The sequence below is a fragment of the Haliaeetus albicilla genome, chromosome 24, assembly GCF_947461875.1.
Source record: "Haliaeetus albicilla chromosome 24, bHalAlb1.1, whole genome shotgun sequence".
Lineage (NCBI taxonomy): Eukaryota > Metazoa > Chordata > Aves > Accipitriformes > Accipitridae > Haliaeetus > Haliaeetus albicilla.
Genome location: NC_091506.1, coordinates 6,421,091 through 6,433,469, shown reverse-complemented (window position 1 = coordinate 6,433,469; position 12,379 = coordinate 6,421,091). Strand labels below are relative to the sequence as shown.

At 44.0% G+C, this 12,379-nt stretch overlaps 1 protein-coding gene across 1 annotated transcript; it reads left to right on the top strand.

Moving 5' to 3' along the window:
- Positions 1–2: 2 nt before the first annotated feature.
- On the top strand, positions 3–10,393 carry ARL6IP5 (ARF like GTPase 6 interacting protein 5). The gene is made up of 3 exons (XM_069811874.1): positions 3–267; positions 8,101–8,318; positions 8,649–10,393. Exons 1-3 carry the CDS (start codon positions 92–94, stop codon positions 8,819–8,821), a joined length of 567 nt encoding a protein of 188 aa, XP_069667975.1. The 5' UTR covers positions 3–91; the 3' UTR covers positions 8,822–10,393.
- The last annotated feature ends 1,986 nt before the right edge of the window (positions 10,394–12,379 follow it).

Sequence of the window (12,379 nt, the reverse complement as noted above, 5' to 3'; positions counted from 1 at the left end):
GGGGCCGGGGGAGCCGCCGGCCGGGGGAGCCGCCCCGGGGCGGTGCCGCGGAGCTCTTAGGCCTGCGCGGCGGTGGTCGGCGGCGGCAGCCATGGAGGTGCAGGTGGCTCCGCTGCGGGCCTGGGACGATTTCTTCCCGGGTTCGGACCGTTTCGCCCGGCCTGACTTCAAGGACATCTCGAAATGGAACAACCGGGTGGTCAGCAACCTGCTCTACTACCAGACCAACTACCTGATGGTGGCCGCCGCCGTCGTCTCCATCGTGGGGTCAGTGCGCGGGCCTCGCTCTCCCTCCGGCGGTGGCGGCCGGGGAGGGGGTGGCCCCGTTCCCCGGGGGGGGGGGGGGGTGGCCCCGTTCCCCGGGGGGGGTGGGGGTGGCCCCGTTCCCCGGGCGGGCGGCACTGCGGCTCGGCCCGCTGCCACGGGAAAGGGCCCGGCCCCGGGCGCTGCGCTGCCGGGTGGGATGTCGGGGGTGCAGGGAGGATGCCTTTCCCTTCCTCTGCCTCTCCTTAAACCTCTGACTTGCCTGGTGTCGTTTAAAAAAAAAATTAAGGCCTGGTTACAGCCTCTCTTGTGGAGGTGGGGCTTTTCAGGTTAGGAGTAGGGTGTAGGATTTATTTACTTCTCTGTTGGTGGGGGTCTAACAGATCTGAGGACTCCCTCTTGTTTTTATCGCTGCTCTTCAAGTCCCTTTGCCCGAGGAAGAGGGCTGCAGGCACCTAACTTGTCGCGGGGCACCCTGCGCCTGGCAGAAGGCAGCCATGGGTTTGTGTGCTGGATGTTGCTGCTTTCTGAAAAACTGGGCTGCGTGCTGCACAGTGCTCTGTGCTTCCTCACTAAATCTGTCCGGTGTGACCGATCAAGATAAGCTTCACTTTGAATTAAAAAAAAAAAAAAAAAACAACAAGATGAATTCTGCTCTCTGTTACAGTTCTAAACTTATGTCCAGGGAACGGAGCAAGCCTGTCTTATTTCTGAGCTAGTAGCTCATACTAAAAAACCTTCAATATAAAATAAATTAGGTACCCATTCCTTTCATTTTGGTGGGTAGGATTGAGACCTTCGAGGCAGGACCATCTCCTGGTATGATGTTCTGTCAGGCCCAGCTTTCCTGAAGAGAATTGGGAAATAATCTTATAATCATCTTTTCAATCAAAGCCTATGTGACTCTTCAAGTATTGCTGTAGGGTCATTGGCCAGAAAGCTCTTAAGCAAGACATGCAGCAGAGGCTGATGATTAAGCTTTTAATATGGAAACTGGAATACTCCACTTTTCACAACAAACAATGCGCAAATGCGAATGCTTAAATTGGAGAATTGCCCAGACGCTAGGCCAGAGTGATTTTGGCTGAAGTGCATCTTATCTTGTATGTTGCAGAGGCTTAAAATTCTTCCCCTAAATGCATTTTTTTTTTTTTTGTTAAGCAGCCTGCATCTTGTTAGGGCTTCTGAAGCTCTTGACCCAGCATCTAAGTTGGTGAAGATACTCTGTGTCGCAGGGAGCTTTGGCCTGTGCTCTGTGAAAGAAGAGTCTGAGAACCCTGCTTTTTCTTCTTGATGCATATGGTGGTTAAAGGTTTGGCACAGTGGCGTAGGCTTTCTTCTTAATTTTGGTGGGAATATGTTGCAGTCAGCTCAATGGACTACTAGACTGGTAAAATGAGACTTCCGTGGTCTTGCTGTTCTTATACCACCTTGGTCTAAACTTGTGTGTTCATCTACCCTTGTTTAGCAGTGTGATGCTGTAGCCAGCTCTCAATGAGTAGGTAAATCACAGTGGCCCTGGAAAGCAGGGGGACAGCTCTTCTCCCCAAGAAGTTGGGGGAAAAAATGTAAACAGTTTTGATATATCTGGTTGGAAAACTGGGATGGCAGCAGCTTTTACTCGGTCTTCTAAATTCTTCCCTTTGAACTCTGATCTCTTTTCTTCAGATCAGGAGTGATATATCTCCCACTTATTTCCAACTGTTTTGCTGGGGTGGGAGGTGGAAGAGGAAGAGAGCCACAGGAGGTGGAGATTAATAGTAGAACTGCAATTCTAGTATCTTAATATTGAGTGGTAACCCTCTGAGTTGAAAGCTAACGGATGAGGAACACCTGGAATGGAATCTTGATGATCTCAAATATCTTTTTTTATTGCATGTCTTAGAGCCTTTGGTATATGGTGAATCTGATTCTTCTAACACTGAACTAAAAGAGGATGGGAGAAAAACTCTAAAGGAAACAGGATAATACTTCACTAGAGGAAAAACTATCCATTCCTTTTAATAAAAAGATTTTTTGCTTGGCCCGACTGTGGCTTTGGGAGAAAAGTAAAGAAAGTTCTCCCAATAAATTTAACTTGATGATTAAGTTGTTGTCTCGCACTTCATTCTGTAATGGGACAGGAATCCCCGAGTGATAAATGATGAATCATGGCTTTTTAGGAACTCCAGGGCTGTATACAGGCCTAAGGGCAGGATTATTGAAACAGCTAATGTAGTGGTCTTCCTGCGATCAAAACTAAACTTAGCCCATGACCAACTCTACCTGTTCTTAAACCATCTAATTATATAGACAGACTTGTAATGCAGAGGTGATGTTTTCAGCTATTGTAATACTTGGTAGCTATGGTGGTGCTGGGCTGACATGGAAATTGTAGCTGAGAGCTTTCTCGATACTGGAAGTACAGTGCTTATTGCCACAGCCTCAGCTTACTGCCTCCCATACAACAAAGTTGACCTCTCCAGCCTTCTGCCATCTCTCTACAAGGTATCAAAAAACCTTACCGTGATTGTAGTGGAATTGTAATGGCCTCTACTGCATCATTTCCCTGCCCTTCTCCCTCCATTTGCCTTCTCTAGTAGCTACTGTCACGTGTAAATGATGTTCTGTGCTTTGCAATAATGTATATTTTGCATTCAGCCTGCAAGACTAGGTAGAAAATAATAAATCGGTGAACAAGAAACTAAAACTACTGAATTAGTGCTACTCTACTAATACAGGCTGGTGGTAGCAGTCTTGTCTCTCCCACCTTCCCCGCCCTGCAAACTCTTTTAAAAATGAATCTGGACTAGTGTGCTATTTTTTTTCTCCCCCTACAACTCTGTTGCAGTAGACTGTTGATAAAAAAACAAGATCTTTACTAAGCCAGATTGTGCCCTTTCTCCCAGTTGTATGGGAACTGGACTGCCCATTCTTACCCTCAGCCAGGACCCTGTAATTGCGAGTGCTGTACAGATATTTATTAAAATAGGTGCCTCCCACAACAGCTTGCAACTCCCCTCAACCAATCAGTTTGGTTAATAAGTGGAATTTGTCTGTGCTTTCACCTGCTCCAAAAAGGCTTCTCTGTCTTGCAGTTCAAACTTCACTACTTAAATTGATGTAATTTCTTCTAGGCTTTTGTTGCCCTGTACTTGTTAAAAATTAGTTTCTAAATCTGACAGTACTAAAAGGTGTACTGGATTTCAGAGTGCTGCATCTAAGAGTCTTCATTCTCTTCTGGCATAATGTCTTCCCTGCAGCCTGAGGTTCAATGTCTCTTTCCTTTGCCACTTCTTCTCTAAAACATCTACTATCCATCTGCACAACCCCTAGCAATGAATGAGTGTGTGTCTTTTTTTTCTTCCCTTTTTTTTTTTTTTCCCCTCCCCCAAACCGCTACCTTAGCTGATGTGCTTGTAGTGATTCCCTTGCCAAAACTCAGGGGCAGCAAAATGCTTAGTTTCTCTGATGCCTACTGAAAGATTAAGAATGAGCGAGCAAAATACATCTCTTTAAAACATATGTTGCATAATAATACTAGTACATAACTTCATAAAGGTCTGGCAATTCTGCAGAAAGGAATCTGTCTCCTGTTCTCAAAGCAATGTAAGTGAGCAACAGTAAGTAAAGAAGCATTGCTAAATCTGTGGATGCTGAGGGCTATCACCTGGGATAACATGCCATATATAGTTTTGTGTGCTGCCTCTAGTTACAGCTGTATAACCACAGTGAAGCTAGAAGTATGGGGAGAGAGGAGGCAGAACTTTAAAGATGAAGTTGTTTAAATTAATACAAATGAGGAAGGAAGCATTTAAGTGCTCTAACCTGCCCACCTCTTGGAATGTGGTGGAGCAAAACTCTTCTAAAAAAGGGAATTTTCATGCTTGTTTGATGTAATGGCCTAACTGAGCTGCTCTAAGTAAAAAGATGCTCTTCTCAATGACTGCAAGTCTCCTACTCAGTGCCTTTGTTCAGACTTGCCTGGTCACATGCAGAAGAAACAGATGTGACAGCAACTGCTGAATAATCACCCTGAGACAGCCATCTAAAATGGAGATGATTTAAGGATGGAGCTAGCTTGCTTTTGCTTTTTTTGCGGCCTGATTTCAGGGCTCATGCTCCTGGAGGCTGCTTGCCTTGCACAAAGGATGCATCTCTTTTCCCTACATAATAGCTGTATATTCTCCAAGTAACTGCTCGCCTCTCCTGCTATGAGACTGTGCACAAGCCTGCATATATGAAATAACCTGTCAAAAAGAGGTGATATGGTAAGTCACTGAAAGCAGAGCTCTTTGGACTTTCCTGCACCTATATGGGAAATTTAACCTGTCTTGTGATGCATGTAGGGCAGGTCTAGAATTACCAATCCAGTAAAAAAAAAAGTACCTCATCTTAATCTGTTTTTGCTGGCCAGAGGTAGCTGCCAGTACTTCCCACACACCTGCACCCCCAGCATCTCTGCTATCTTCTGATACTACTTTCACAAACATAAAGTGTCCCATGGTGCTACTTAGCACAGGACAATGCCTGTGTCCCTGCAGCCAGGCAGGATGTTTCTTTTCTTTTAGTTATTTTTCCCATCTCTTTACTTTGTATTGAAGCAGATGCTGAAGGGAACCTCGTCTCTGAAGGGCAGCAGGAGTACAATTGAAAGTTGCCCTGCAACACTGCTAGACCTGAATCTAGGCGACGGCTTTTCTTTGCCAGTTTGACCCAGACGTACTGGAGGTCACAGCATCCTACCAGGGTTGTACCTTGTCCGCTACAGAGAGCAATGCAGAAGATCATCCAGCTAGGGTGCTCTGGGCTGTTAGCACCTCCAAATGCTATTTAGTCCTGCCATACTGACTCCTTTTGGGGTCGTGAAAGTTAGTGGTTTTCTTCTCCAAGCCCAAAAGTTTTTGTTCCCCTAAGTCATCTGAGTAGTGTAAACTCAAGTTACCATACCATTGCCATGCTAATAATTCCATGCATTACATTTTTAGGTATTTGAGAAGTCTCGTAAATCCCTGCTAAAGGGAATTATATTTAGAAAGTATCTTGTAACATACTTGACGGCTGGTCACTTACCTTGTCTCTGCAGTTTTGAAAGACTTCCAGCCTTCTTGCCTGAGCATGAATTCGGCATATTGTGTTCTGATCTCTATATAAACAAGGCCAATATGAATGCTGGTGGTTCAACTATAAAAGTGAGTTCTAGGGCTGTTACACAGCTCTCTTTTTCCCCAGACACTGGTGTTCTAAAATAACATGTCCCTGTTTTTTCCTTTTTAGTCTTTAGCTATTGTGTTATCAAGAGCAGTGTGCCAACAGATCTGCGTGAAACTGGGTAATGGAGGTCCGCCTTCCCGAAAAATGCCATTGCTGGAGAAGAAGTTTATATATACAAATTTCTAGGAGAATCTTAGATAGTGCTGTGAATTACACTGTGGGCAAGTCAAGCGATAAAGGGGAGCTTGGCACATGACAACCTATCCAGTACTGTAATCAACAGTATTGAAGTCTGTGGACACATGGCTGATAATTTGAATACCAGTTTTTAGTGGCAACTGCTATCCCCATCTGTTTTCATGTGGCTTTGAATGACTTCATTTGATACTTATGTTCACTGTTTCCTTGTACGCGTTGGAATGCATCCCACTTCAGAAAACATGTAATTCAAATAACTTTCCCCAGGAAAGTGGGATATTTTGAATGCATTCTTCTTTTCTTTTTTTTTTCTCTCCCCCCCCCCCCCCCCTCATATCCCTTATAGCCAGTCAGTTATGCAGAACCTGCATAATACCAGAAAGAGCTGTAGAGCAGAGAAGTCTTTGGTCTCTTCCTTATAAATATGGTGGAATTGCACTTCACCACCAGTTTCTGAAGTTGTAATGAGAGTAGAGGGAAGGGTAGGGAAGATGAAGCTTTGTGAGTATTTACCAGACACATGGAAAATGTAGAGTGGAGCTCTGCCTAGCCCTTTGTTGGTTCCAGGATTATCTTGCCTGTAGATTTTTAGGAACAAAAAAATTGGTTGCTGTGAGTTGTCCAAGTAAGTTTGGCCATTTCTGCTCCAAGATAGCTGTGATGTGGAGGTGACTTCTACTTTAAGAATCTCATATGTCCAGTAGTATGTATATAAGCCAGGCACTAGTGTGGTCCAGTCATGAGTCACCCTCCTCCTGCTGCAAAGGAGCACAGATGAAACTGATTTCTTTCTAGAGCAATGCTGTTCACTTTTTCCAGCCTGGAAACTTAAGATTGACAATTCAGAGCTAAATATAACCTGGCTGGCTACAGGGAGTGACTCAGATGCAACAAGCAAGCCTGCCCTATCACCACTTCCAAAAAACCCTGTTGGCTTTTCAGCATGAGTAGCAGAAGCAGGTGGAAAAACTAGTCTGAATTTTAATCTCATTCCATCTAGTCGTCCTGTCTCCTGTTGGCACAACTGAATTAAAGAATTGAGAGCCAGCCTCTGCTCTGAAATAATTCTTGGGGGTTCTTCCTTCTCTAGGAAAATGTTCTCTGGCACTGCAGGTAGAGTGTTGGCATACCAGTCCAGCAATAGATTTCTTCTGCCTGTGCCGGATATGAAGCACAGACCACAAACCATAGCATCCTCCTCAGCAGTGGGGTGGAGTGGTGAGTCATTGTGGCTGTTAGCTTTGGAACAGTAGGACTGACTGCAAAGGCTACAGGAGAAAATCTTGACTACGTCTGGCTTTATCAGGGCAGTGTTACGCAGTTTTATGCTGCTGTTGTAGTTGTAAAAGCTCAGAGACCTCAGCTGCTGTGTAATTAGATCAGTGCATGTACAAGCAAGTAAATCAGAATGCACATGAAATCACATATGTAAGTGAAGTATAATAGAGCCTGGACTTTGTACGAGTGTGGAAACAAGCTAAGCAAAGTCATTGCTGAAAGCTTGACTCTAAACAAGCTCTAAATACTTGGGAAAGTGGTTTGAGCAGGTGATGTTCTTGCCCTGGTCCAAAAAAGGGACTTGCTGTTTATAGTCCAAAGCTGATCGACTCTGACTTGGTTTGCTTGGTAACGCCAATAACAATAATAGAACACAAACCTCAGCAGTGACCCTCTTGCCGGGCCTGGCTTGTCTTCCTGCAAGACCTTTATGCCATACTCCAGTTCCTTCTGGTTCTCGGGCATGCTTGCTGGGGACTGGGCTTCCATCTGTTGTGCTGGTATTGGCGTACATGTTGGCAGTAAGCTCCTTCTGCAGGTTCACAACATTATTTTGTTTGGGTATAAACCAATAAGAAGGTTTATTCAGAAATAAGAAATAGCGAAGTAACTTCCTTTACTCAATGTTCCCCTACCTTTCCCATTTTGCAAACCTAGACAAGATAACATGAAAAGCTAGTTCATCTGAACTAGGCTAGGCTGAGCCTGGTTTTGGTCATGTGTAGGGAAAAGATCAGTCCCTTGGGCAACTGATTGTTGGCTCCACCTGCTCTTGGGATTTGCTGACTTTGGGTCTGGTACCAAATGAATGCATTGATTGCACAGGTAGGAGGGGTCCTGGTGGTAAGTAAGTGCTTCTATTGATGAGGTGCTACAGAAACTCATTATCCTGAGCTATGCTCAGGAAGAGAACATAAAGACAAATATTATCTAAATTCACTACTAAGGGTTGCTTGGTCTGTTGCACTTGTTGCTTTATTTAGCTTCTACCTAAAAATCAGAAGTTGATAAAGATCTTGACAGCAACAACTGACTTCTTAATGCCTTACCTCCCTAGTAAACAAATGACCAGCGAGCTAGGTGTTTGCTATATGGACACAAGTCGTGAAGGCTCTGAAATGGGACACTTTTTTTTTTTCTTTTTTTCTTCCCCTCTCTTCTCTCCAGGTTTCTGAGTCCCCTGAATATGCTTATTGGTGGTGCTGTGGTGGTGCTGGTGTTCATGGGGTTTGTGTGGGTATCACACAACAAGGATATACTCCGCAGGCTGAAGAAGCAGTATCCAACCACATTTGTAGTGGTCATCATGCTGTCTAGCTACTTCCTGATCTCCTATCTGGGAGATGTCATGGTGTTCATGTTTGGGATCACGCTTCCTCTCCTCTGTAAGTAGTTTTCCTCTTCTCTGGGGGGCTAGTGACATGTGACTTGAGCTTTCTCAAATAAGTCTGCAGAGTCTAAATTGGCTGTTGTCTTTACTATGTCTAGTTAAATGATCCCAAAACACAATTTCAGGGGAGGGGACACAAAACAGCACAAGCCATCTTCAGTGTTGTTATTAAGTGGGTACCTGTGGTTAACTTAAGCGGTCAGTGAGACTTCATCTTCTTCCGGTGATGTCACAGCATTGGAGTGTGTCTTAAGATGAACGCTGCAAGAACTATGCATTCCTTGGGCATTAACAATTAATTAATAAGTGTGTTTCTGTCATGCAGTGATGTTCGTCCATGCTTCTCTGAGGCTCCGGAACATAAAGAACAAGCTGGAGAACAAGATGGAAGGAATAGGCTTGAAGAAGACCCCAATGGGCATCATACTGGATGCTCTAGAACAGCAAGAGGATAGTATCAACAAACTGGCTGACTACATATCTAAAGTGAAGGAGTAAGCAGCTGCAATGTGGCATTTTTACCTGTTGCAGGAGTGTAGTTGCTATTTACTATTGTTCAAGCTTGCTTTCAGTTTGTGTACAAAACAGGAAATGCACGTGGTACAGATTAATAGTTGCAGGATACAGGTATTCCAGGGTCTTCAGGGCTCCTCTAAGAACATAAGAGCAGCAACTTTTTTCTATTGTATAGCAAAATCTACTGGTGTTTACACAAATACATACTAACTTAAATGTGTTTGCTTGTCTCTTCTTCTGGGAGGTAGAGGAGGAAGAGATGGAAACCTATGGAATGCAAACTATCTTGTAGCAAATTTGTCTATTAAAAGTAACACCCCTTTCATCTCAGTTCTACAAGATGGCAGTTTAGCCAGTTTATGCTGAGTAGCCCCTTCAGGCTGGCAATATTCAAGGTGAGCTGGAACGTATCAAAAGTAGGTATCTCTTGCATCCTCCAAATCCCTCACTTGAGTGGTCTGTATTGGGACCACGTTGCTAGCTTAACTGGCAAGCAGTAAAACTGTGCAGTACTTGTAATGAATATGGGTTCCTGTCCTCACCTCACATTCCTCCTTTAGCAGCTGGGAAACAGTCTAAATAGATCTAAGCATGAAGACTATATATGGCACTGTGCCTCTGTCAGTTCCAGTAAAATGCACCTTTGGTCTCTCCAAACTCTTGATCTATAGAAACTGCTCCTCTCTGCAGGAGAGACAAAATTCCTTGCATACCAGCTAAGCTATGGCTGAGCATGTGAGAAAAGAAAGTTTTCAGATACATTGGATGAGCAAGGATTCTACCCTATTGATGTTTTTTAAATACTGCTACTTTAGGACTTACCTTGTTCTACTTTAGTCTGTATAGGCTGTTTTGTAGATGGAGGTGTATGTGTGTTCTTGAGCGTGGGTCATGTTTTTCTTTCTTCTTAACCAGAATGCAAAGTTATAAGTACAACATGTGTCTCAATGACTCTGTACTTCTGACACTCTTCAAAGGAATAAACTAGATTTCAGGTTTACAAGTAAAAGCAATAAATGTCAAGATGCAGTTTTTGAAAACCCATTCCAAATTCATGAAGATATTTGCCTGTAACAACTCCTGAAAGTGGTGTGGGGGATTCTTTTATATATATATTTTAACTTAACTGCCAGCTCTGATGGAATTATCTTGATAACAAGAGCTTACCAACAACAGGGGGGGGGAAAGTTGTCCAGGTGATACTCCATTTCAGATATTCTTGCATTTCGCTTTTCTAAGTAATTAATTTAACAAAAAAGCAAAGGATCCTTGAAGTTGAAGCTTTTATGTAACTTAACCATGCTGTTTTCATAGTGAACTGTGTAGAAATCTGAACATGTCATTCCATTTAAGTGTTAAAGTGATCAGTATTTATTGAAAATGTCTGTATATTCCAGCTGAAGAGTCAATGGCTTGTTCCTCACTTGTAGCGCATGGTCTTTGTTTTTTGAAAACTGTTTCCACGCTTAAAGAACGTAGTGGCCTATGACTTCATTACTGTAGAATTTAAAATACTGAAGAGTTATGAAGAAAAATAAATTCTAATGGTCACTACTGAGTGCATTTATTCAGGTTGGGAAAAGTGGTTGGAGACTTGATCTTGTCTGTTTCTATGGTTGGTGGAACCCCGTAGAGTGGGGGTGGGAGATCTGCCGTCAGCCTGCAGATCCTGCCGCAAGCCCATGCTTGTGATGAAGCTGCTGGTTTTGAATGCTCTGTGTCTGTTTTAACTTTGTTGAGGCACGAGGGGCCTCTGAGCTGCAGAAATGTTACGGCTTTGCTCTTGCAGCCTTACAAAGGCTTCCCTGCAGAGGTGGAGTAGTGCTTAAGGCGTTTGTTCATGCTGTTTCAGTGTCTTGTATAACTCTACTTTACTTAACTGGGATTTTCCATTTCTTTTAATTACCTGAGAGGGATTTCTGCTCCTAGGATTACTGGGAGCTGTACCTCGAGCAGTACTAGGAAGCCAGCTCTGCTGCAGTCAAACTAATGGTGTGATCTCTGTATCTGGCTGCCTCCCTCCTCCTGTGATCACTGAAGAGGCTGCTCAGTGGGAGAACATGGATCAGAGCAGGGCTTCACAGGTCCTGCTGTATATATCCTGGTAAGACGTGTCAGCGGCTGCAGCACTGCTGCTCTGGCTGCTTCTGGGTGTAGCAGTAATTTGTGCTTGGCAGCTTGAGTTGGAGGTTGTAAAGCTCTAGATTACATTTTCCGTTGTATTTCCCTGTCTTAGCTTGGCCTTGAAGCCAGTATGGAGAGCAGTGTGCTCTAATAGCTTCCTGGGGGAGTTGCTTTTTTACACTTGTCATTTGCTGCTGTGCTCTATGTGAGGGCTTGGCTGGAAGTACCAAGTTCCTTCCCTTTCCTACTTTATCCTTTACAAAAAGAGAGGGCTGTATGAAATGGTTACAATGAAAATGTTACTTCCTTTTTTATGTCTCTGTCATGCAGAAATGGCTCTCCTCTTCCCCCTTACATGATACTTAAAAACTACTTGCTACATCTTAGGCAATATATCAACCGCGTTTCCCAAGGCTGCAGCGTTACAGTTGCAGACAGAAGCAGAGGTGAGAAGGAGCTTTACAAGTTTGGAAGACAGAGCTTTGAAAGAGACCAGATGATAGATATGGGAAGGACAAGGATAAATGAAAACTTGAACTAATGGTAGCGGAGACTACCTTGGAATCAAAGAGGTCCTGGACATTGCTGATACCACAGACTATTATAATAAATGTGGGAAGGGGGAGCGAGGTGGGACTGGGATTTAGCTGCCAGGGGCCTGTTGCCGTGCGTATTACAGGCAGGAGCAAGGAGAAACTCACCTGAAGGAACTCCTGCCAGGAGCTGCAAAACTGTGCCTTTTGAGCAAGTCTATCAGCCACAGGAAGGCAGGGGAGCTGCATGTTAGCAAAGAGAAAGGCCTTCTTCTTTCCCTATGCCTTATAACTTTAAAAACCAAACAAAAAACCCCAAAACAACTGGTCCCTTGTGGATGTGTTCCACAAGAATGTGACTTACCTGAAGCAGCTTTACAAAAAAGGCTTGCAGCAAAAAAACTACTGTGATTAAAAAAGGGGAGGAGAAAAAATTCCACAAAAATATTAAAGAAAAACTAAGTTGAGTATATGCAGGTTTAACCCCATCATATCCAGCCCTGCTAGGGGGTGAGACGTGCTATTCACACCCCCTACTAGGAGGAACGATAAGTTTCTTAAACCGCTGGCAAGGAGAGGGTTAAGGTTCATCCTCCTGCCACAAGAACAGTGTGGAGAGAGACCTGAAATGGCATTTCAGTGCGCTCCAAGGTGGCTGTAATTAAGGAATACATCATGGACAGAGGTGAATCATGGGAAATGAAGGTTACAGCTCTCAAAACAAAGCATGGCACCACCTTTTATATGCTGATCAGGTGCAAAACCAACTAGATTATGTTCTGAAATAGAGGTAGCTTGAAACCACCAAGCCGAGGTGTTCCACCTACCAGAGCAGTCGTTCTGTTCTGTGAGCGTCTCGTTAGCCAGGGAAGTGCTGTACACA

Bases quoted from the DNA above. Each gene is read 5' to 3' on its own strand.
- ARL6IP5 (XM_069811874.1), top strand. From the start codon at position 92: ATGGAGGTGCAGGTGGCTCCGCTGCGGGCCTGGGACGATTTCTTCCCG. The intron at 268-8,100 runs GTCAGTGCGCGG...TCTTCTCTCCAG, and splicing joins GCCGTCGTCTCCATCGTGGG to GTTTCTGAGTCCCCTGAATA. The intron at 8,319-8,648 runs GTAAGTAGTTTT...TCTGTCATGCAG, and splicing joins GATCACGCTTCCTCTCCTCT to TGATGTTCGTCCATGCTTCT.